The sequence below is a fragment of the Balaenoptera borealis genome (assembly GCF_965194805.1).
Source record: "Balaenoptera borealis genome assembly, chromosome: 5".
NCBI classification, from domain to species: domain Eukaryota; kingdom Metazoa; phylum Chordata; class Mammalia; order Artiodactyla; family Balaenopteridae; genus Balaenoptera; species Balaenoptera borealis.
In genome coordinates, this window is record NC_138862.1 from 131,393,355 (window position 1) to 131,417,059 (window position 23,705).

At 51.3% G+C, this 23,705-nt stretch overlaps 1 protein-coding gene across 1 annotated transcript in view; it reads left to right on the forward strand.

Moving 5' to 3' along the window:
• Positions 1 to 23,705, forward strand: part of SLCO2A1 (solute carrier organic anion transporter family member 2A1) — a 78,033-nt gene that overhangs the window by 18,704 nt on the left and 35,624 nt on the right. Inside the window, exon 2 of the mRNA XM_082392722.1 lies at positions 17,373 to 17,510. Within this exon, the coding sequence (XP_082248848.1) occupies positions 17,373 to 17,510 (138 nt within the window). The remainder of the gene's footprint in view (positions 1 to 17,372; positions 17,511 to 23,705) is intronic.

Consider the following 23,705-nt stretch of genomic DNA (forward strand, 5'->3'; position numbering starts at 1 on the left):
CACTCCTGCCCTCATTTCCTGTGTTTAGACTGGCCATTTCACGGCACAGAGAAGACCTTGACAGCCTAACGACCCCTCCCTGCAGCAGTGGAGATCCCTGTGGCCCACTCCCCTGCTCGCTCCCTGGGGCCCTGGGCAGCGGGGGTGGGAGGGAGCAACGGAATGTGTGGGTACCAGGAAAGGATGTTCAGTTGCTTTCATCTAAACGTGGCTTTGTGATGGGAAGGAGGCTAGCATGCCTCACTTGGCCCCCTGCCTTGACCTTTCCGTGTAACAGTTTCCTTTCCTCTCTCAGGCCAAACCTGGGACCTGAGGAAACTTTTCCAAGAAAGGCTTTGGGCATTTTCTGTAGTGCTGACTGAAATCCTCTCCTGTCAGCTGAGGGCTGGATCCCACCCAGTTTCTTCTACCTTCCCCTCTCCAGGCCCCGCAACTGTTTCTCCCTCTTCCCTGCTCCTTGCTGATCTGAAGAGTGGAGTGGGAAGGAAGGCAGACATGGCGGAAGGCAATGGGAACACCTTGGGAGGCACATAGGGAAGTCCAGGAGGTGAGGCCATGGAAGGAGCAGCCCTCAGCCCAGAAAAGTCCAGAAATAAGTTGAAGTGATGGAGAGAGTAGAGCTGGAATAGAGGCTCCTTGGGACAAAGATGTCCCAGGCCACTGTGCTGGCCGGGGGTGACTACAGAAGACCAAGTAGATGCCCTGACCACCCTCATCCTGATGCAGCCTTCAGTGACAAAGCTGCCCACCCCTGGAGAAGGGGACCAGATGGGCAGACTTCTACCCATTTAAAGACTAGGCAAAAGACTGGACTTGGACCAAATCATATTAGAAATCAAATAGCCTCTGTCAGGCGCCAGATCCTTTATCTTTCAAGTCAGAATTCACATGTCCCAGAGAGCCTCATCAAAAGCCCCTTTGTCCTCCTGATTCTTCTGCAAATTTAGCAAGTGAAGTTCTGTTAGGAGATATCCTTGGGGCTCCTTGCAGGCAACCTGTCCATTTTACAGACGGTGACTTGCAGCTGTGTGAAGTCTAACAAGGCATGAGGCTCTGACCTCTGGGAGAAGGAGCAAAAGGTAACAGAGATAATAGGACAAGACATCTTCCCACAACTGCGGTCTTGCTCAAAGAGTGCCAACATAAAGCCCTAGGGGGATTTATTTCAAGACCCCAAATAGTAGCTACTGAGTCACCATTTTAATGTAGTGATTAGTCCTTGGATTCTGTTTGGTCCTGAGGGGATCTTCTCCTTTCTTCTTGGGGTGTGGGGTTAAAGAGCTGTCAGAAGTGAGGGCATCTTTCCCTAGAGGTACCTGCCGGCTAGCCTGAAACCAGGGATGGCTCCCTGGATGTCCACTTGGGTCTTCCCCTGCCCCACAGCCCCCCTCTGCCTCCCACCATTCACCCTGCTCCGCATTGTCTTTTGAGCTCCTTGCTTCCCTTTCCTTGGTCTTCAGATGCCCACTCACCATCCCCCACTTCTCCTTAGTCATCAGGTCATGACCTTCTCCTCTGATGATGTCCCTGCTGACTGCCACCCCCTGACTAGAGGCTTCTTCGCCCTTGTCCCAAGATCTTTCATTGGTCTCCCTGCCTCTACTCTGTTACAGCTTAACCTTTCTAAAAATGTTTGACATGCATTATCCCTGCTCAGAAGTCGTTGGTGATGGCCAGAGAGAGAGAAAATTCTGTGGCTCCTCTCGGGTACCAATCCTCTTACTTGACTTGGTTTTCTGCTCTCACTTAGCCAGAACTTTCTCAGACGAACCAGATCATTTCCTGACCCCTAATCACGCTTGTGTTTTTCTACTCTTCATTTTGCCTCCTGGGCCTGGGATGGCCCCTTTTTTCCATTCCACTTTCTGATGTTCTCCTCGTCCTCAAAGACCTAAGTCCAACCTCACTTTCTCCAGGGACCTCTCCCTCACCCTCGTGTGTCCTGAGCCCCTTTGGCATCTGCCATATTGCCTTGAGAGTAGTTGCCACTACTGTGTACATATACCCCATCTTATTAACAAACTGCCCCAGAGGAGTCTAGCCCTGCTTGGTCTCCCCTGGAATATGCTTGGCCCATAATGATATTCAATAAATATTTGCTTACCACATTACTTCAAATGTTCCTTCTGGGCAAAATTAGCAATAATGTACCCCCTGCCACACACACACACACACACACACACACACAGCCCCCAATAAGATCTGTCAAAGCTGGCAGGCCACGGGAACTGTAAACTGTGCTTGCACCTTTGCCAGAGGGAGGTGCCATTTCAGTCTTCATAGGGAGACACAGCCTCCAGTGAAGGATGTCTTGACTTGTGCATGTTTTGAAGTAAATGAGGGTCTTCGGGAGCGGATGCCCGAATCACTGCTCTGGAATCACGAGTGTGATGGCGTCGGAGAGAGGGGTCCACAGGTCCCTGTGGGGGTATGAGTCAGCAGCGGAGTAGCCTGAATAAGGGACCGGGAAGGCTTCCTGGGGAAGCGATGTTCAAACAGCGCTTGATGGGGGAGTCAGGCCAGCAAGGAGGCAAGGGAAGGGGCAGGAGAATGTTCTAGGCATAGGGCAGCATGCACAAGGAGTTGTAACCTGGATGAAGAGGGCTGAGTTCAAGTTCAGTGTGACGGGGCTGCTGCACAGCCCTGCAAGGCGAGGAGGCCTCTTTCAGGTACACATGTTGCGGGCTCAGGTTTAGAGCAAGTGTGGAAAAGTCAATCAATCTGGAGTTCTGTCTTTCACAAGGTCTAAAAAAATAGGTGGGTAGACATTCTCTGGCCTGTGGAGAAATGCCTGCAGACTGACTCTGCTACCTGGGAGAATTTGCCATCAGCCGAGAAGGCAGAGCACCCTACAGGACAGCTTCGAAGGGAAGGAAGGAAGCAGTCTCAGCTTGTGGAGAGAAGGAAGGCCCCTCCACTCCACACGGGCTTCCTGTAACTACTTGGCTCCCACAGAGGAGAGGTCTGTGTTGGGGGAAAATCCTCATGGAACGTGAGCAGTCAGGCCCCCCCAGGTGTGGATAGAAGGCAGAAGAGCCTGGGAATGAGAGGGGGGCACCCAGGGCAGGGGAGTGGAGCCCAGAGGCAATCAAATCAAGGGTAGGAGAGAGTGAGGCAGGAAATGGGTGACCAGCGCAGGAGGCTACGGCTGTCTTGCTGTTTGTCCACAGAAGACAATGATGGGTAATAGCGGACTTAAGAAAATAGCTGGGTGAATTTGGAGGGACTCGAACAATTGAAAAATAAGGCAACCTGCTTCCTCAGTCAGCTGGAGAGCAGGTGAGCGCAGACTCTCTCCGAAGCTGGAGGAGGAAGGGTGGTGGGGCCGGGAGAGGTGAACCAGGTTTCTAGTAGGGTCAGCTGGGGACATCTGGGCCAGAGGGACAGGATTCTGTCACTGAACTGAGGGAAGAGGACCAAGGGAGTTGCAGGTGTGCCTCTAGTGACTGCCAGAAATCCTTGGCTTTTAGCCACATCACTCCATTCTGTGCCTCCAGTGTTCTGTGTCTCTGTTCCCAAACTTGCTCTTCTTATAAGGACACCCGCCTTTGGATTAAGGCCCAGCCTAATCCAGTATAACCTCACCGTAACTTGATTATATCTGCAAAGGCCCTATTTCCAATTAATATCATATTCACAGCTACCAGGGGTTAGGCCTTTGACATATCTTTTTGGAGGACCCAGTTCAGCCCATAATACCCAACAAAGAGGCTGGGGACAGCACAGGTGACAGGGAATGTCCTTAGCAGAGGCAGAGGGAGTAGGATGGAGAGAGAGGTGAGATCAGTCATGAGGATCATAACGGAGATGCTGGGGGACCACCTGGGGGGTTGGAGGGGAGAGGGGCTTGTGAGAGGGTGAAGTGGAGGCCCACAGGGCATGGTGGCGACAGATATTCTGGTTTCCTTGCCAGAGTCATCTGCAGGAGGTGCAGCCCTTTGGGTCAACATCCTTGGTATTTTGACTGTCACCGGTCAGTGGGGAGCCGGGACCACCAGGTTCCACGCCCCTCCAGGGATCTCCCGGAGGGCAGGTGGTGGGATCTGGATTTGTGCTCAGCACTTAGGGAGGACACGTCATCCTCTTGAGGCATCTGATGGGATAGAGAGGTTTGAATGTTGGACAGTCTTTTCCTCCTGCCACCCTTCCACCTGCCGCCAGAAAAGCAGAGGGACGGCATGCCCACGAAGTGTAGGGATTGTCCTGTGTAGGGACCATCCGCTGGGAACATCTTATCCTGGCTGCCGGGGGCCTCTCCTCTTGGCACGGAGTTTTCAGGGAGCTGCCGTGGCTTTTGCAGTGATGGGGGTGGGGGGTGGGGTCTTGGAAGGAAGCAGGCATCTGTGAGAACAGCCGTGGTTATGAACGTTGGGTCCCCGCAGGCAGAGGACTGCCGGGATGAGCAGGCTGGGGTATGGGAAAGCTTCCAGGCAGGAGAGCGTCGCTGCCACTGACAGCCTATCGCAGGGGAGTCCCCGCCTCTGCGAGCGCAGGCGGCGGCGGGACACGCCTTCTGCGTCCGTGCGGCTCCGGAATGCCGCCGCTTCGGGAGGCGCTCTGACACCAGAGCAGCCAGCGAGAGCGCCAGTGGGACGAGGAGCAGTCCCAGCGTCGTGGCGTCCACGCACGCCTGTGCCTTGGCCTCTCTTGGTGGGCGGCGGGCCCACCCTCGTCTCAGGCGTCTTCTGCCTTTGACTCTGTTACAGGTTCTCGAAGCTGGGTTCCCAGACCTCCACAGTGGCTTTGCTGGGGCTGGACGTGCTGTGGTTTATCAGGAACTCGGCAGCCTCTGAGGGGGTGGGCACAAGCTGCCGGGCAGCGCTTGCCTGGGCGAGGGCTCCTTTCTTGTCCCAGCGGGGCACCCACTGTTCCCGATGGAACCTCAGACTCCCCGCCGGGCAGCCTTGGGGGGACACCCAGACACAACCTCCCTCACTGCTCAGTATGTCTCCAGTCTCTTTCCTCCTAAAAAACCTGGCAGGGCCAAGAGGTGAACACGAGTCCAGGGGTTCATTTCTCCAAATGGAGATGTTTGGGAGCTCTGACGTGCCTCTGGCTCTGGGTGTCACCCTGGTGACGGTGAAAGAATTTACAAGGGTTTGCTAAGTAATTGATTTACCTCCTTGGGAGATAAATGGGCACAGTAGCAGGGGAAAAAAAAGAAAAAAAGACCTATTTCTTCAAGGAATTCATGATCCACATTGATAATTTTACATCCACTTACTTATGGCTTACAGGTGTCTATGTAACCGGTGGTGTCATTCCCTGAAATTCATTCTTTCCCATTGATTTGTTCATCGCCAGATATTTGCTGAGTGGACTGCCTCTTCCTCATAAAGTAGCAGCAGTGCTTCTGTGGTCATTTTCCTCCTCTGCCCAGCTGGCTGGCAACAGCTATGCTCTGTGTGCCAGGATTGCCACAGGGCACCAAACACTTAACGTGGTTGTAACTGCAATCTGGGCTCAGGGCCATGAAGTAACAATGGAGAATGTGTAACAGGAGGGACATTCTTTGCCATCATATAGATAGGTGAGTAGAAGCTAAGCAAGGGAGGGGGTGGGAATGAAGAGCCCCTCCCTCCATAGAGAGAATGGGCCCCACCACCAAAGGCTCTGAGGCAACACATCGTCTCACATGGGCCATGAGTTTCCCAACCAGCTACAAATTTCAACTGCCTGTTACCCCAGACCGAATGTAGGTAGCTTAGTACCCGAGGAGAGACCATAGTGGTGGGAAGCTCAGCGAGGCCGGAGGTGGATGGGAGCTGGAACAGGGAGGGCCCTGTAGGCTGGGGTGTTCTGCTTGATTTTGATCTGAGCTGGTGGGAATCCATTGGGGGGTTTTTTCACAGTGTCATGACAGGCTCTGGTCTCCATCTTCAGAAGATCACGCTGACACACTATATGATTGTATTTCTGTAAAATACAAAACTGACAAACTAACCTGTGCTGCTAGAGGCCAGGAGAGTCGCTACCCCGGGGGGGGGGGGGGGTGACCGAGAGGGCACTAGAGGACGTCTGGGAAGCTGGAAATGTTCTGTTTCTCTGTCTGAGTGCTGGTCCCTCACGTGTCCTCGGCATGTGACATTTTTATCAAGCTGTACCCTTGTGACTTGTGCCTTTTTTTGGTGAATGTTATACTTAAATAAAGTTTCTTAAAAGATCACTCTGGCTGCTGGTTAAAGAATAGATTGGAAGCAGGAAGGAGTGGGCTTGGGGAAAGGGTAGGAACCTGTGGTAGTGGCCAGATGGTGTCTGGACGGGAGGTGGCAGTGGAGGTGGAGATGCGGCGTGGGCTGGAGCCTTGGTTTGGAGGTCGAAGCACCAGGGCGAGAACTGGAACCCAGAGGAGGCAGCGCCGGCTAACGATACTCGATAGTCGTTTGGGGCGTGAATTTCAGATACTGATGACTGGGAGTAAAGTTGAACTGCGTGGGAAGCAGGGGGTTGAGGTGGGAGGTTCACATGGAGACTCCAGCACACCGCCGAGGATGACCTCTGGGGTGGACGAGTAGGACCCCCAGGGTGAGTGTGTGCAGAGATGGGCAAGGGGGCTGAGGACAGAACCTCGGGTGAGGCGGCAGGAAAGAGCTCCCACAAGAATTTCTAAGGAGAAACACTTAGAGAGCCTGCAAGAGCTCGGGGGTGGCGATGACATCACAGATGGTGAGGGGCAACAGGAGTGTCAGATGCCGCAGGACTTGGGTAAAGCCGTCGTTGGAGAGCCCACTGGATTTGGCAGTTAGGTAACCGGCAATCTTGGTGAAAACAACGTCAGTGATGCCTTCTTTGCCCAAACTCTCATGCGCTTGGGCTGCTGGGTGGAGCAGAACGAGGGTGTGACATGGCTTCAGTCCGTTACTACAATTTACCAACTGTGTGACATGAGAACTTTGTAAGCTTCCCTGAATCTCAGTTTCCTCATCCATAAACCAACAGAATCATATTTGCCTCTCAGGGTGGTATGAGGATTCACTTTATGCAGGAGATATTTATTGAACATTTGTTACGTGCCAGATAGGCAGCCAGATGCAGAAGATACAGGGTGACCAACAAACAGGAAGACCGAAGTTAATCTTTAAACAAACAAGATGAGTGAGGAAAATAGCCCCTCAGTGCTTCCCTGTGGCCATGAGCCAGGCTTCTTGGGCAGTGGGGGTCCCTCCTTCCTGGCTGGCTTCCCAGGGATCAGCTCCCAGGGTCCTGGGCTCTTCTGATGCCACGTACCCACACCCCACTTTCTCTCTCTGAAAAACTAAATTCCCCTTCCTTGAGGGCAGGAAGGGAAGAGCTCAATCTGCAAACCCTTCAGGGAGGTGAGGAAAAATATTAACATCCCATCCTGTTACACAAAGAATAGGAAGAATATAAAATAGGTGAAGTTTCTATATTAATACAGTTTGAATGTTCTTTTCCTGCCATGAATGGATTCAAAGCAGTTTCCCTAATGGCTCCTTACTTCACCTAACAAACTGATCTTGTGCCAACTTCCAGAGAAGACAAATGGCACTTGATTTCTGTGAAGGAAAGCTTTTCCGACTTAAAAAAAAAATGTGACTTTGGAAATTTCTGAAGAAGAATTTGGACACATATTTACATAAATGTCAATGATAATTTTGTTTCAAAGTTTCTATTTTTATGGGAAACTTTGAGCACCATGCTTCTAGCTAATCTGATAAATTCATCTAGTCTCATGCGCTTATGTTTCATCTCTTCCAGAATTTTTTTTTCATCTATGATTTCTAAAGCCCACACTGCAGGTCCTGGTCACCTCAGGCGGTCTCTCGCCCTTTGCTCTTTCATCTTCCCTCACAAATGCCACCAGGTCAACCCAGCCATCTGCCTTCTTCATCCCTGGGGCTGAGCTTCAGACACGTACCACCGGGAGAAACAAAGCAAAACAACCACAGCCAAAAGTGTGTGAGGATCACTGGTGTTAGGAGCTAGGAAGCTCGTCCGCCTTGCTTTTCCGTGGCCGTGTCGCTTCCAACAAGGCTGCTGCCGTGGAAATCCATGAGTTTCTTTACATATAGTGCTCATCTTTATACCTCCAAGGGCCCTTAGGACTCGGTCTTATCAAAGGCCTTTCCTAGCTCACAATAACAACAAAAACCACAGAATTATGCGGATTGGGACTTCCATTGTCCAGTTAAATTTTCTCTTACCTAGAGGCCTTCAGGTGAGATTTTTTTCTAAGCTGAGTGGACTAATCTAAAAAATGGCCAAAAGATCCCGGTCTAACCCAATTCCTTGGCGACCTGGCTCCTAGAGGTACTTGGCCAGCCCCACCCCACCCCCCAGGAGTATGAACGGTGGGATAGGCCACTTCAGCACCGTGGTCCTCTGGGCCTGTTGTGGTTTCTGGTGGCCTCCTGGCCTCCACTGAGGCTCCAGTCCTCCCTGGAGCAGCTCCCACAGACCTCAGAGGAGAACCTGCCGGACAGGAAGGTCACGGTGTGGACAGTAGAGGCTGGCTCGGGGGCCCCAGAAAGAACACTTGCACTGAGCAGAGGTACTGTCGGGGCCCTGGCTCAGCTGGCCTCCCTTCCCAGGCAGGATCCTGGTCCCAGCTCTCCAGCCTGGCCACTGCCCTCTTAGGGAACAAGGAAGCTGTGAGGAAAATCTGTGTTTTTCTGTGATTGTTCTGATTTTTATACTTCCAAGAGTCCCCAGGACTGTGTCTTATCAAAGCCTTTTTCTAGTTCATGATAACACGAATGATACTAAAGATACCTTCTATTCCTGCTACTGTGACTACCACCACCTTGGACCCTAGGCTAGCTATTTTGAATCTCTGAACTTTATCTTTTTTCCAGCATTCTTGCTACACAGGAACATACTTGATTTCCTGAATCACTTCTTGAAAGAGACATTCCCCTTTGGGGCCACTGGGCCATGGTTTGGATCCAAACTCACACCCTGCTGAAGGTACAGGAGGGGTGAGGAGGCCGAAGACCTTTACTCCAGGACACACCTTTGCTTTGCTTCCTTCTTCTTTTGGCAGAATGGGGGAAGGAGCCCCTCTCCCCTCCAGCTCTGAGGGGCCTCAGAGGAGCCAACCCACAGACCCTCCTCCCCTTTCAGATGCTGCCTCTCTGAGATCATTGGGAAACAGCCGGGAATCACCGTTTCTGAGTTTCCTTCTCTGTCCCCATTGCATTAGGGCCTCTTGAGCCCTGAGCCTCACCTCCCAGGTCTTACCCATTTGGTGAACTTCCAACCAGGACTGAGCATGGGATATGAGAATAGAGACACTAAAAACATAGAAATATTTAAGTGGCGATGGGGAGACACCCCAAGCAAGCACCACTCTCCAGCCTTCTGTTGGAGACACGCCAACCATTTTGGAAGATTCTAGTCAAATCATGAGGTGTCAGGATGCATGAGTGTCCTGGGGGTGGGGGAGGGAAGGTTGTGGAGAAGGGCCTGGCTACACTTTTTGGTTTGACCACTTAGTCCACTGACAAGTACATACTTCTTTCTTTTCCCATTGAAAAAGTGGGGACAGAATTATTAATTTGTGTACTGGACTCCTCATCAGGAGGTAGATTGGGTTCATAATTCAAGATGGAAGGCTCATCACGTTTGTCTCCCCTCATCTCCAACACTCTCATTAGGATAAGAGCAATGAATTCAAAAATGGTAAAGACCAGTAACAGAAAAAAGAAAGGGAGAGGGATTATGAGTGGATGAAACGGTCCAATGGCTTCAGCAAGATGTAAGTGTTGATGGATGGAACAGAGCGGGGGAGGGCGGACTCTTAAGTGCGTGGGTGGGGCCGGCAGCGGGGGAGCCCCTGGACCTGGGATTCGGCACAGCCATGGGGAGCAGCGCATTCAGAGTGGGCAGGCGTGGCAGAGGGCAGAGACGACACGTGAAGCTGAACCCGAGGGGCTAGTACCGAGCAGCCCTTTACCCCGGGGAAAGCACAGGCGGCCTTCTCTCCATGAACCAAGGGACAGTCAGCTGGTGCGGGTGCGTCCCCAGGGCAGAAGCCCTGCTCCTGGCTCCCAGCTTGCTTGCCACACAGTGAAGTGATTCAATAAGGATGCAAATACTGATAGAACTATTAAAAGTTGGGGGAAATAGGGAGAGGGGTGGGACCTGAATAAGTGAGCTAAATGCTCTTCTATCATGGCACACAGTCAAAAGTGATAAATCAAGAAATTGCAGAACAAGCATATTATTTTGAGATGTGTGGATGTAATCAACAGAAACACGAAAAACAGAGGTGATTGATTGTCCCTGTACTGCAGTACTGGCGGTGGGTTCGAGCTGGGCTCAGGGCTGGCCTTGTCATTCTAAGCCCTTCCATATTACTTAATTTTTTTAAACATGCGCATTGATTCAAAATAAAAGAAAAATATGAAAAAGTGAAAATAAGTGTAAGTGGATTTATGATTGTAGGAGGGATCCCAGCTGACCGTGAAAAAGAGCTTCTGAAAGCCAGTGTGGCTCAAAGCCAGCTGGGTTATCACCATGGCTGGGCAGCTCTGGTGCTGCCCAAGAGACATGTGAGCCTCCAGCTATTCCTGCCTCTGGGCTGCAGTCCACTCCAGCCCAGAGAGGAGGAACCGCATGGACTCTGGGGCCAGATTTTGACCCGTGGAAGCTGGAGGAGCTAAAGCAAGCGGCACTTCGGAGCCTCGGCGCTCACTCAGGAGAACTGCAAGCAGCCCTCAGCGCTCCTCTGAGCCCTCCCTGCACTGCCGGGCAGGGTGAGATGAAGGTTTCCCTGAGCTCTTCTCTTTCATCTCTCTCTCCTTCCCTCCCGTTTCTTCCTTCCTTCCTCCCTCCTCTCCCTTCCGCCCTCCCTCCTCTCCCTTCCTCCCTCCCCTCCTTCCTTCCTTCCGAGGAATAGTTCCATTTAGACTGCTGACATCTGCTGTTTATGGATCTGAGCATTGTTCCAAACTGGGGGTTCACAGCCGATGTCCCAGTCCAGCCCCATCTCATGCTCCTGAATGGCTTTCTTCCCACTCCTGGGCTCCCTAAGTGTATTAAACTATCTCAGAGACATCACATCCTAGCGGACCTAAGGCACCAGCTGAATTTTCTAGAGTTTTGCCTTTATCAGGATGCGTGTGGATGAAATCAGAGTTGGTTGACAGCAGAGCCAGTGGTTAAACAGGTAATAACCCTGTGGGGTCCACATTTCAGAACTTCTCCCAGTGTCCCTGTAACTATTAATTAGCTGCCTCAGATCATAGTTCTTATGTCTAGTTTGGAAAAGAGGGTCATGAACGTGTAGAGCAGAGGAAACCACGGCTAGGCAGGACTTTGATCCTTTCTGAATCATCCTGTGCTGTGAGGGTTTCACTCTTTGTCCTAATGGTTTATCCTTATGGTCTGATTACTTACTTATTTACTTACTTAGAGCTCTGAAGCTTGGCTGGGGCCTGGGGCCCCACTCTGGACCTTCACTTGGCATCTCAGCATCTTTTCAACCTTTCTTAGCTCTCTGGCAAAGGTGGTAAAAAGAGTCCTCATTGTTAAAGAAAGATCTTCATGACCACTCCAATCTCCCTGCTTCCTTCCTCGTCAAACTTCCTCTTCATGTTTGTTAAGATTGGAAAAAGAATAGAGCTGTGAACATGAACAGTTAGAAGTTTTAGAGCTTCCCGCCCGCCACACCCTACAAGAATGTTGTTCCCCCTGCATTAACTTTCCCTTCGAGCTTTCTTCTACAAGATGTGCCTAAAGACATGTATAGTTTTAACACACACATACACACACAGGAAAACCTAGATGTTTACATTAGCACACACACACATAGATATTTACATGGGTTTTGATGGTTTCAAAGTGAACCCCTTAAATAAACAGATCTATTCCAATGACATTGCCCATGCTCATAGTATTTTTTAAAAACTGTTTGCGGAATTCCCTTCAAAGGCTCAGAGCGTTATTTTGAATACCTTCCTGGTTGCAGATCTTTTTAAAACGATCCTTAAATCAACTTTATTAAGGTATGGTTTACATATAATAAAGTGCACAGATTTTAAATGATTGATGAGTTTTGACAAATGCATACACCTGTGTAAATACCACCACAATCAAAATATAAAATATTTCTACCACCCCAGAAAGTCTCTTCAAACATAAATGCAAATCTTTAACTTTTTAATTTGAGTTTAGAAATATCCAAAAATGATTTCGAGCTGAGCCAAGTGAGTAAGTGGGGCAGCTGAGCTGACTAATGATGTTTTGTACCTTGTAAACTTTGTGGCTTGTAGACTGATTAAAAGCAATGCTGAAGGGGAAATTTATGATTGAGGACAGATCATTGGAACAAATCTGCAGTTTCCCGAACGGCTACTCTGATGGATACATATTCTGGAAGAGGGTTCATCAGTTAGACTATTTAAAGACATATTCATTCACTTGACAGTGAATGAGCCCCATTTAAGGACTAGGCATTGTTCCAGACAACGGGGATGTGGCATCTTAAAAACACACATCATTTTTCCTCTGCGGAGTCTGCATTTTGGTGGGGGTAGATGTCCATAAGTGAGAAGTCAAATGCATGATGTAACTTTAGGAAGCAATAAATGCTATGAAAAAGGAAAAAAGTAGAGTGAGGAGACAGAAAATGCTGGTGTGCTATTTTTAGAAAGATAATACAGCCCATGTAATATATCTTTATTTTCTTTTCCTTTTGTGAAGAAATCTCAAGACCCAGATTCTACCATAAGCTACTTTCAAAAGGGACATGGAATCTTGCCCTAAGCTATATTCTGCAGAATGCTAGAATCTGTTTTATATATATACACGGGGTTACATGGCTAAAGAAGCTATGGCGAAAGTTGGGTAAAACAAAGCTAAGAGGGTCTTTACTGAAGGTTTTCTTAGAGGCTTTAATACGCTAATGTGAATTGTAAATATTCGCAAGGGAGGATTATAGCATGCAAAGTTTTCCAAACTTTTTTCTCCTTTCCAATCCTTTCAACTTGGAGCATCTCAAGCAAGTGGTGATCTGCCTAAGACACTGTGGGAAATTCTATCCTAGAGTTTTCATGCCACAGGAGACATGAAAGCAACAGAAAGGTTCAATTATTTGGGCAAGAGGAGGGAGTGGAGGAAGCCTGGGCTTATTACATATCCCTCCAGAATGTGGAGCACTCTCTGTGGGCCAGGCAGGGCGCCAGGCCTTTAAACACAGACTCTCTCGTGCAAGCCTCACAAGGCAGCAGGAACAGGTATTATCACAGCTTCCATTTACTAGTGCGGAAACTGCTGTCAGAAGGTCAAATACGTGGCCGAAGGTCTTGCCATTCCTTACAGTCAGGATGTGAACTTCGGCTTGTTTGACTCCCAAACCCAAACTATCAAATTCCACAACACTATGTTGTCTAAATGGTGGTGGCAGGGGGTGGGTTGCAACCCAATGAGCGCACCTTCCCTTCTCCCACCAATCCACCTGCTTATCCTCATAAGCCCCATGTTCTCGCGGGGGCTGGAGTTCTACGTCCATGCATGGTGTCCTGCATGGTGTCGAGTGTTTGCTGCTCCATGTCATGCTGGCCATGGAGCGGGTACTTGGTAAGTTTGAGCAGCCTGGGTCCTGTCCACATAAGCTCAGTAGGTGGGACCAGATGGCTGTGACCCTGAGCGGCTCAGGCCAGAAAGCTCTGCTGGAATCACCCATCCACTTCTTTCTCTTTACCTGGCATCTCCTGCCGGGGCATCCATAAGGCACCCCGACCTGACAGCACTGCAGTGGCTGAAAGCTGGCGGTGCGGTTGGCTCTTTGGGGGAGTGTGTGGGATGAGGAAGGCACCCGCTGGCTCTAGGTGGAGTCTTCCACTTCATATCTGAAGGGATTTTTGTATTTACGGGAAAAAGCAAAGGCTTATCTTTCAGGAAAAGATCTGAGACAGATTTTTTCCCCACTATCTTCACCTTCCTCTCGTGAGACTGCTAGGAAACTGAGTAGAGATTAGTCACTCCTGTTAATTCATTACTAATTTGGTTAGAGGGAGACCAGTCTTTTCTGAGCTTTATGCTCAGAACCTCGGGTGTTCCAAACCTGAACTCAATGTCCACCCTCTCCATCTACACTCCTCCTCGTGGGCCCCCGTCTCACACACAGCCTTGCCCCGTTCCTGGCCCTCAGGCTGGAAACACTGCCCCTTTTCTTCCACCTGGGATCAGTGACAGCTTTGTCAACTCAACCTCTGCAGGAGCCTCTGATCAGCCCCTGCCCACCTACCCACTGCCCTGGACATTGGTTCAGCCCTCACTGTCTCTCCCCCAGGCTGTTATGACAGCCCTCATCCTCTGCTGGATGTCGCCCTAAATTCCAGCCATGTGCCAAGGCATCAAGATACCTCTTCGCAGAAGTCAGCATCAGGTGCTGGGATTTTCAGAAGCTACCTTGAACTAGACACATGCCTGAGCCCCGTGCTGGGCAAGGGGGCCACCGAAGGGTTATCCAGACAAAGGCGGGGAAGATGATTTTGTGCAGATTGTGAGCAAAGATGCAGACAATGGGTGTGTGCTGTGGGGTAGTGTGACCTTGATGAAGTTTGAAGGACAAGGTGTTCTAGCTCTAGTGCTGCATAACAAAGCAGCCCTAAATTTAGTGCTTAAAACAGTGGCAACATTTAGTTTGCTCACGGATCTGCCATCTGTAGAAGGTTTGGTGGGGATAGCTCACTTTTGCTCCACTTGGCATTGAAGGCTGGAATCCTCTGAAGGCTCTCTCAGTAACATGTCTGGCTGCTGATGCTGGCTGCAGGCTGAAACTTTAACTGGAATTGTTGGCTGGAACACCACCATGTGGACCCCCCGTGAGTAGGGAAGACGGGGCTTCCTTATAGTGTGATGTCTGGGGTCTAAGGGTCCCAAGAGAGAAAGAGCTGGGGGATTCACTATCAACTTTCGGGACTTGGCCCCGGGAGTCACAGAGCATCACTTCTTCCTTCTCTTCCTTAGAAGCAAATACCTAAGATTGGCCCATATTGAAAGGGAGGGAACACAGAGCCCGCTTCTTGATGAACGAATGTCATTGTCCCATTGTTAGAGGTGTATGTGGGACAGGAGATATTAGTGTAGCCATCTTCGTGAAACATGATCTGCCACGGCAGGGTGTGGAGCCAAAGAGGCAGGCAGGGTCTAGGACCTGTAGCATCTTGGATATCACACCATGAGCATTGGTTTTTATCTTGTAGGAAGTGGGGAGCCAGTGAGAGGTATTAATTTGGGAGTAACCTGCTCACATTGGTGTTTGATAAAGCTCTTTCTGGAGTGGTGGGATGGAAGGTTTGAGGGGACGGACAGGAGATCTATGAGAGGCTGTTGAAGGAATCTAGGGGAGAGGGGAGAGGGCCTGAGGCAAGGCATAATCTGGAGATGAAGTGCCGGTCAAATACAAGAGACGCCAAGGTGAAATCACAGGGCTTAGCAGTGGCACCAAATGCCAGGGGGTGAGGAACAGGCATCTAGGAGGATTCCCGGTTTCTGGCTTAGGGAACTGAGTGAAGGTGATGGGGAATGAATGAAAAACTGGAGAGGTTTGTGGGGGAGGACCCTGAGCCCTATTTGGGAAGCGATTAGTCTGAGGGGTCTGAGAATGTCCACGTGGACACGTCCAGCACACAGTGAGATGGACTTGAGTGTAAAAGCTCTGGGGGAAGTTCTGGAGGAGGGTCTGAGATGTGGGCACCACAAATGGGGTTTCCAATGAATGTGTGCAGAAAGGGTGCCGTGTGCAGAGAAGGGGACTACAGACAGAGTTTGGGGGCGCATTAGCCTTTAGGGGACGGTCAGAAGAAGAGGATCTGGCAAAGCATCCAAGACCAAATTGCCTCTGTCCTGGATGTGGCAGGCACTGTGGGCTTAGTGTCAGGCACTTGAGATGCCTGCCGTGGACCGGTTCTGGGCCTGCCTCTCACACAATGGAGCAGCCATGGCCAGTTCCCGCCCTCGCAGGCCCTTGGTTTCCCCAACTCTGGGGCGCTAGGATTCCCCCTCTCTCCCTCTCTGGACTTCTGTTTCCCCATTTGTAAGAGAGACTAGATCATTTTCCAGGGTACCTTTATCACAGAAAATTAAGAATTCTAGTATATGAAATGAAGCAAAGCGGAGCCTCCCTAGGGGGGCAGGGGTGGAGGGCTGCCCCTGACTCCAGGTGGACCCGCTTCCTTCTGCCACTGATGAGGAGTGAGGAGGCCCCGCGGGCTCCGGGGTCGGGGGGCAGCAGTTCGGACAGGTGTCTGCTTTCGTGGCGTGATGACCTCCTTAGATTTGGATGCACGGGCAGGCAGCTAGGGCTGCACCCTGGCCCCACAAAGGCCCTGCCTTGACAGGTAGGAGAGGGGAAGTCAGCTGTGATCCCACAGCCTGGAGCGGGGCCCCTGTGGAGGGGCTGGCTTGGCTTTACAAGGAAACGGAAATGAAGGTGGAGCCCCAGTTGCTCTCCTGAGATGCCAGCCCTTCAATTAAGGGAAGAGCTTTGGCAGACTACGAAACATAATGGCACCCCACCCTTCCCTGGAGGAAGAGTGAATGTCCAGAAGGGGCAATTCCAGGGAGCTCAGGATGTGGGGCTCTGGGCTCTGAGCTCTGAGCCTGCTCTCAGCCCAACAGCCGAGGACCCAGGAGAGCTCGGCCTGCAGCCGACTCCAGATACCACAAGCCCTCTCCACCCTCCCCATCAACCACATTTACTTGTCACATTTACTCATACCCACAGGACAAGGCATATGGGGCAGGGTGGGATGCCTTCCCCAGGCCCTCGTCATCCACTCAGGAGAGGAGCCAGCACAATCGCAAACACCCCATATAAGAGGTGGTAACAAGCTTGGCTAGTGTTTCCATTCAAATGGGCTAGTATGAAAGCCCATCCCGGAGCCTCACTGGGGTATGAGAGGTGGGCCTGGGAGGATGGGTGTTGATGGAGGGAGGGGAATGGAGGGCAGGTCAAGAGGAGCGGGAGCAGTGTGACCCCTGGCTTGTTTGTGCCCCTGGGAGTGACATGAATGTGGCCCTCAGCCCTCACAGGACACAGGAGGGAGGGCAGAGCTGTCAGAGAACAATTCCAGGTGCTGAATGCCCTGGGCCATGGCTGATGAGTTAGGCCTTTCCCTCAGGGATGCTTCTCCAACCCTGTGGTTTTCCTGCCATTGATGATAATGTGACAAGAATGGCAGGAATGATGGGAATGGTTCACATGTGTTGACTAAGGCTATGGGTGAAACTGGTCTGAGGATGATGACATTTCACCCTAGGACCACCTGATGGAGAAAGTGTTCCCAACTGACAGCGGAGCAGGGCCAGGCTGCTGGGCCTCTGTGCCTCAGAATGGAGGGCCAAGGTGGGTGGTCAGGGCTCACCGTCCAGAGGCCTCACCGTCCAGGTCTCCTCCCCAGGTGTTCGTGCTGTGCCATGGCCTGCTGCAGCTCTGCCAGCTCCTGTACAGCGCCTACTTCAAGAGCAGCCTCACCACCATTGAGAAGCGCTTTGGCCTCTCCAGTTCTTCCTCAGGTCTCATTTCCAGCTTGAATGAGGTAAGCAGGATGCTCTAGTCCATCAGATCCCACTTGGGCACCACCCTGATCACGGGATCTGGGAGGGGGCTCGGGAGGAGCAGAAGAACGGGGCGGGGGGTGCGGGGTTGGACCCGTGGGGGATGGAGACAGCCAGCTACATTTCCCAAGGCTGCCCTGCACCAGGCACTGAGCTGAGAGCCTCTGGAGGCACCTGACCTCCTCACAGCAGCCCTGCGAGCAGGTGCTCTGCTCCTCCCCGCTGACAGCTGAGGGCACCAGGGCTCAGGTAGGGCAGCAGCTTGTGCCAGGTGTGCAGGGCTGCTGCCTCCAAACTGTGTGCCTCTAATTGAGTTCTGTGACCACCCACGAGGTTATGTGGCCTCTGCTCATCCCCAGTCCAGGGGAAGATGAGCCCCAGGCACGCAGCTAGGGAAGCAGCCCCAGGCTGGCAGCTCCTGTCTTAGGAGGGCAACAGGAGCCAGAGCTGCTCAGTGGCCCTGGCTCCCAGGCAAGGTCAGAGGTCTATGACCTCCCAGCCACATGGAGTTTACACTGTCCCTCACTGATGGCACATCAAAGTTAGAGGAAGATAGGGTGGGCCAAGAGGCCAGGGTGAGAGGTCAGAGGGCAGGGTCAGCTAGGAGTCACTGGAAGCCAGGGAGAAAGGGGCAGGGGAGGCAGCAAGCCCCTGCACCGTGGCTGCAGCATCGTCGGCTCCAGGTGAGGAGATGGGCCCCTGGGCCTGGCTCCTGTCTTTTCTTTCCACAAGGCCCACTGTTCTGGGATGGAGGCCATGGCCTCCCCCTCCCAGGAGCCCAGACGCAATTAGATCTTCCCTTGACATAGTGAAATTCAGGCCAACAACCGACCCAGTAGAGTCTGGGCTCCCCAGACAGCTTCTGGGATGGGCTGAAAAGAAGGTGGGAAGCGTTACAACGTCCCCCAACCCCCACCTTCCAGTCTCCCCATCCCACAACCTGCTCCCTGCTGGAAACGCCCCTTTACCCTTGACTCCTGCGCCCTCCACGGTCCACACAGCAGTGCCCCTCAGGAGCCCACCCCGCTACGCCTGTGCCAGATCCCTCTGCAGTCCTCGGAGGAGGGCTCTCTTCACAGTCACGTCTTCCAGACAGGAAGCTTGCGGCAGAAAGCCTACCCCCATCCCAGTGGCCGCACGTGTGCGTTGTGCGGCCAGGATGGGAGCCCAGGTCTGTCTGACGGTCGCCACGCACTCCTCCTCACCATGGACTGTTCCTCCACCCTGTGACATGCACGTACTTGCACACGTACAGCCCTGAGGCCATCAGTCATGCCTGCTGGCCTCATGGGCCTCAAACCCCCTCCTCTGAACCCCCAGGCCCACGTGGATGCCTTCACTGCTTTCTGGATGTGTGTCTGTGTCCGTGTGTTTTAATGTGTGTGTGTATACACGTGCATACGTATGCCTCTGTCTACCTGATTGTGCCTCTGTGTTTAGAGCTTACTGATGATGCCCAGTGACAGGGGTCTTCCCTCCATGTAGGCTGTGCTCTCCTACAGGACAGGGACCTGGCACCCCTCACACAGAATGCACCCTTCTACATGTTGGCCTGTGACTTTGATAATGCTTCTGGCACATGTTGTCTTCACTCACGAAGGACACAAGAAAATCAAATCTCTGACATTTGTGTCATCACAGTCCTATCCCGTGATCCTGGCAGACATCACTAATCAACTGCAGTCTTCTTTTCTGCTGAGTCCAGACTCTGAATCCTTCTCAACACAGTGTTCTAGGCACCTCTACTAATCAATATCAGAGCTGGTGTGTAGGCTAATCCTCTCTTCCACCACGGCTCGGATGATAGTTGAATCTATGATCTTCGATGGTTAAATTTTCATTCTTATTTTTCCCATTCTTGGAACAAAGATGTGGGCCCAGGAACAACTGGATTTTTCAAGGGGCAGGGAGTAGCTAGCTGGGACATGAGGCAGAGTCTGCGACAGGAGGCTGATTAGGCAAATAAGGGGCAAAATATTTCCCCAGGTTATAGTTCAATAAAAAATGAAAATAATTCACCCATTAAATTTTCTCTTTTCTAAACTTAGATGAGCTCTTCAACAATCAGGTTTTAGAACATGCCTATGGGCATGGTTTGAGGCAAATATCATAAGAAAGTTAATTCCTTGAACCTAACAATCTTGTGTGTGTGCTTAGTGGGAAAATGTGTTTGTGTGTATATCTGTTTCTCTGTGTGTCTCAGTATCTGTGTGTGTCTGTGTGTATGACTATGTGTGTGTATCTGTGATCTGAGACTGTGTGTGTATCCGTGTGTCTGTCTGTCTGTATTTGTTTATCTGTGTGCGTCTGTGTGTGTAATTGTGTGTGTGTGTGTGTGTGTGTCTGTGTATCTCTGTGTGTGTTGAGGGGGAGTGGATGGGTGAGTGTGGAGAAGAAGAGGAGCTCAGCCAAAGGGCTTTTCTACAATCCCGTTGATTCTGACCGAAGCGTTTAGAAACAGACTGAGTAAGAAAGTAAGAGTCTTACCGGAAGAGCAGAGAGCAGCCAAATCAGAGGGGGCTTCATGTTCAAGCTCGAGGCTCCCAGCTTTTGGGGTGGGCAGTAAGGGACTGGCCTGGCTTCTTGAGCAGAGCCAGGCCCGGGTGCACAGTCTCGTGAAGACGAACCCTCTGGAAGAGGTGCCTGGTAGACACTTGAGGTGGGGGACAGTGTATCCCGAAGTCAGATGGCTGGGTGGCTGTCACAGCCAGGCCTGAGCGGCTAGGGGAGAAGAGGACCCCGGCAATGCTGCAAAGGAAGAAAAGGCAGGATTTGGAAGCTGCTTGAGCGCAGGATTGAAGGCACCGCAGACCGCAAGGCGGCTGCTATCAGAAGCCTGAGGGGTGTGAGAAAAGAACCAGGCCTGGTGGAGGGGAAGGTGAGCCCATCTGGACGCCTGGAGTGTGCAGCCAGCTTCCAGGGGACGGGAGTCTTCACGCTGCACCCAGTCTCGCTGGGGTCCAGAGGGTGAGCAGAAGGGGAGACCAGGGCTGGGTGTAACAGGCCAGCGGCAGGAGGAGGGCTTGGCTGGCACGGAAGACGTTGGGCATCCAGCCCGGTGAAGCAGCAGCTTCCCTGGCCCACCCACGGCCAGGGCTGAGCAGACGCAGTCAGCCACCCTTAATGCCCCCCGTCAGTTTGCCCTGGGCCCCTTCGGTTTGAGGCATGGGCAGGGATGTGTTACAAATGGGCTGTGTGATAACCTTCAGATGCTCTAACACGAAGTCCACAGAGCTGTTTTAGGGGCCAGTTCCGGGCCGAGGGGCCGAGGCCTGGGCTGCAGAGGCCCTGTTCTCCTCAGCTAGAACAGCTTCTTCTTTTTTTTTTAATATTAGGGAAAATAAATTTTTTCAAAGGAAAGCCACAGCTGAAGGAAAATTTGGGAACCAAGGTCTTAAGCCAGCATCAGCCATAACAGCTGTAGAGGCCCAGCTTCCCTCCTAGGAGTCAGCCCAGGCCCTGGGGGGAGCGCAGGAAGGGCCGCTCCAGGTGGGCGGGGCGGGTCACCCCCCAATCCTTCCTCCCTGGGTCCCTTTGGGGCCCTCTCCCATCCCTCTCCCAGACCTTTTCAAGTCAGCCTCAGTTAGCTTAGCTGATATGGTCTGACATTTACAATCATTTCATGCAAAATGATGGGGAAACAAAAAGGGAATGAAATCTAGGAAGCATAAGAATAAAGCTTTGTTTCCAGGTGCTTGTTTCAGAATGTCCTAGAACCACGTCTTTCCCGATCAGACTAGGCTGCCTCCTCACCCACCTTCACATCCTCTTTCTCCGTGTGTCATAAACCATTCTTACTCTTGGCCACACAGAAGGGGCCTCCTGGGCAATTGTGTCCTCTTCTTGAAAAAACCTACCATTTGCACCAGCTATGTGTCAGACACCATTCTAGGTGCTGGGGAGACAGGGATGAACAGACAGACAAAAATCTCTGCTCATATATCATTCTAATGATAAATATGACATTTATTTATAGAAATAAATAAAACACGGTGGATCAGAGTAAATGCTATGAAGAAAAATAAAATCGTGGAGAGGCATGGTGGTTACATTTTAAATAACTCTTTATTCTTTAAATTATATTTAAATTATAAATATATTTCAATATATTATAATTTATTTCTGTTAATTTTTACAAATATAAGTTATATTTAAATAACTCCTTTTTAATTAAGATATTATTGATATTTAACTTTATATTTGTTTTCCAGGTGTATGACATAATGGTTCGAGATACGTATATATTGCAAAACCATCACCACAATGTCTAGCTAACAACCAGTACCTCACATAGTTCAAGTTTTTTTCTTGTGATGAGAACTTGCAAGCTCTATTCTCTTAGCAACTTTCAAATATACAGTACAGGGTTATTAACTATAGTCGCCATGCTGTACGTGACATCCCAAGACCTGTTTATTTTATAACTGGAAGTGTGTACTTTTGACGCCCTTCACCCATTTCACCCACCCCACCCCCTTCTTTTTCAGAGAAGGCCTTAATGAGAAGGTTCAACCTGAGCAGAGATCTAAAGTAGGGCTCTTTGAGAAGGGAGCCCCCCGCAGACGTGTAAGATGAAGGAGCAGCCAGTGCCAAGGCCCTGTGTTCACAGAGCAGCAGGAGGCAGAGTGGCTGGGGTGGAGGAAGGGAGGGGGACGGGAGGGGAGCTGGGCAAGCAGTGATGGGGAAGGGGCAGGCTCCTCAGGGCTTCGGGGGCTCTGGGAACGACTTTGTTTTTGTTACCATATCGGATTTGGGCAGAGGGAACACGGTCTGACATTTCAGCAGGACCACTCTGGCTGCTAGGAGGAGAATAGAGGGCTCTGAGGCAAGAGTGGCGGTGGGTGGAAGGCAAAGCTCAGACAGGGTGCCATGGTGGCTGAGACCAGGTGGTAGTGGTGGAGGTGGTGAGAAGTGGTTGGCTTCTGAGGGGCCATTGAAGGCCCGGCCAATGGGATTTGCTGATGGTTGGATGTCGGTGTGAAAGGGCAGTCGAGGACCATGCGCAGATGTTTTGCTTGAGCCGCTCATAGGATGAGGTGCCGTCTACTGAGAGGAGGAGGACCGGGGAGGGGGTCACCAGGTTTTGGGTGGAAGATGAGGAATGAGCTCTGGGACGTGCAGGGCCTGTGGGAATCAGAAGCGCATACAGAACAAGGAAAGCCGTGGGACTGGCTGAGCTCCCCAAGACAAGAGCAGAGGTATGGGGACTGAGCTCTGAGAGTTGAGAGATCAGGGAGGCGAAGAGGAACCAGCCAAGAAGACTGAGAAGGAGCAGCCAGGGGCAGCAAACTAGGAGAACATGGTGTCACGGAAACTTAGTGAAAGGAGTGTTTCAGGAAGGCAGAAACGGTCAACTGAATCAAATGGTGCTGAGAGATCAGGTGAGAAGAGAATTGAGAATTGGCCAGCGGACTTGGCAGTGAGGAGGTCATTGACAATCTTGGCAAGAGCCACATACCGAGACTCTGGTCCCTATTTCCTGAGACAGGGACACCTGCTTTAACAGCCGGAAGGAGACTGTGGTGTGGACAGGGCAGGGGCTATGAGTGCTGACATCCAGGGCTTGTCTGGTTCAGGTGAACTTACCTTCTGGGGCAGAGGACCATCTCTTTGGATGGAGTCGAGGTCAGAAGATCTGCCAGCACCCCTGTTACCATTTAAGACCCTGCTCCCCAAGCTGGGGCCTTCGGTTCCCCTCTTTGGCTCTGGGTGGGGCTCAGAGAGCACGCTTTCCAGGGAGCACCAGGAACATGAGTTACTGGTGTTTCCACCTGGGAAGGGACTTAGGGAGCCCTAGTCCTCATCCCTCATTCACAGAGGTGGAAGCCAACCCAGGGAGGGCCAGAGCCGATTAGGAGCAGAGCTGCTGGGGCAGAAACTCACTTCTCCAAGGGGCAGTAGACCACTGTAGTTAAGACGGGGCACTTTAAATTCAGGCAGTCCTTGTTTGAGCCACCTCCTGACCTCATGGACATGGCAAGTTACTTAATATTCTGAGCCCCAATCGTGTTGTCTGCAAAAATGAGACTTGTTGCATGATGAAATGAGATAGTGAAGGTTGCTTGGTGGTTATTCTGACTATGAAGTCAGAGTCCTTAGGGAGTTTAGTTAGGGAACATGTACTGTTCCTAGGAGCCAGCCAGAATAGGAAGCTTTCTTGAATTTGGCCCCAAAAG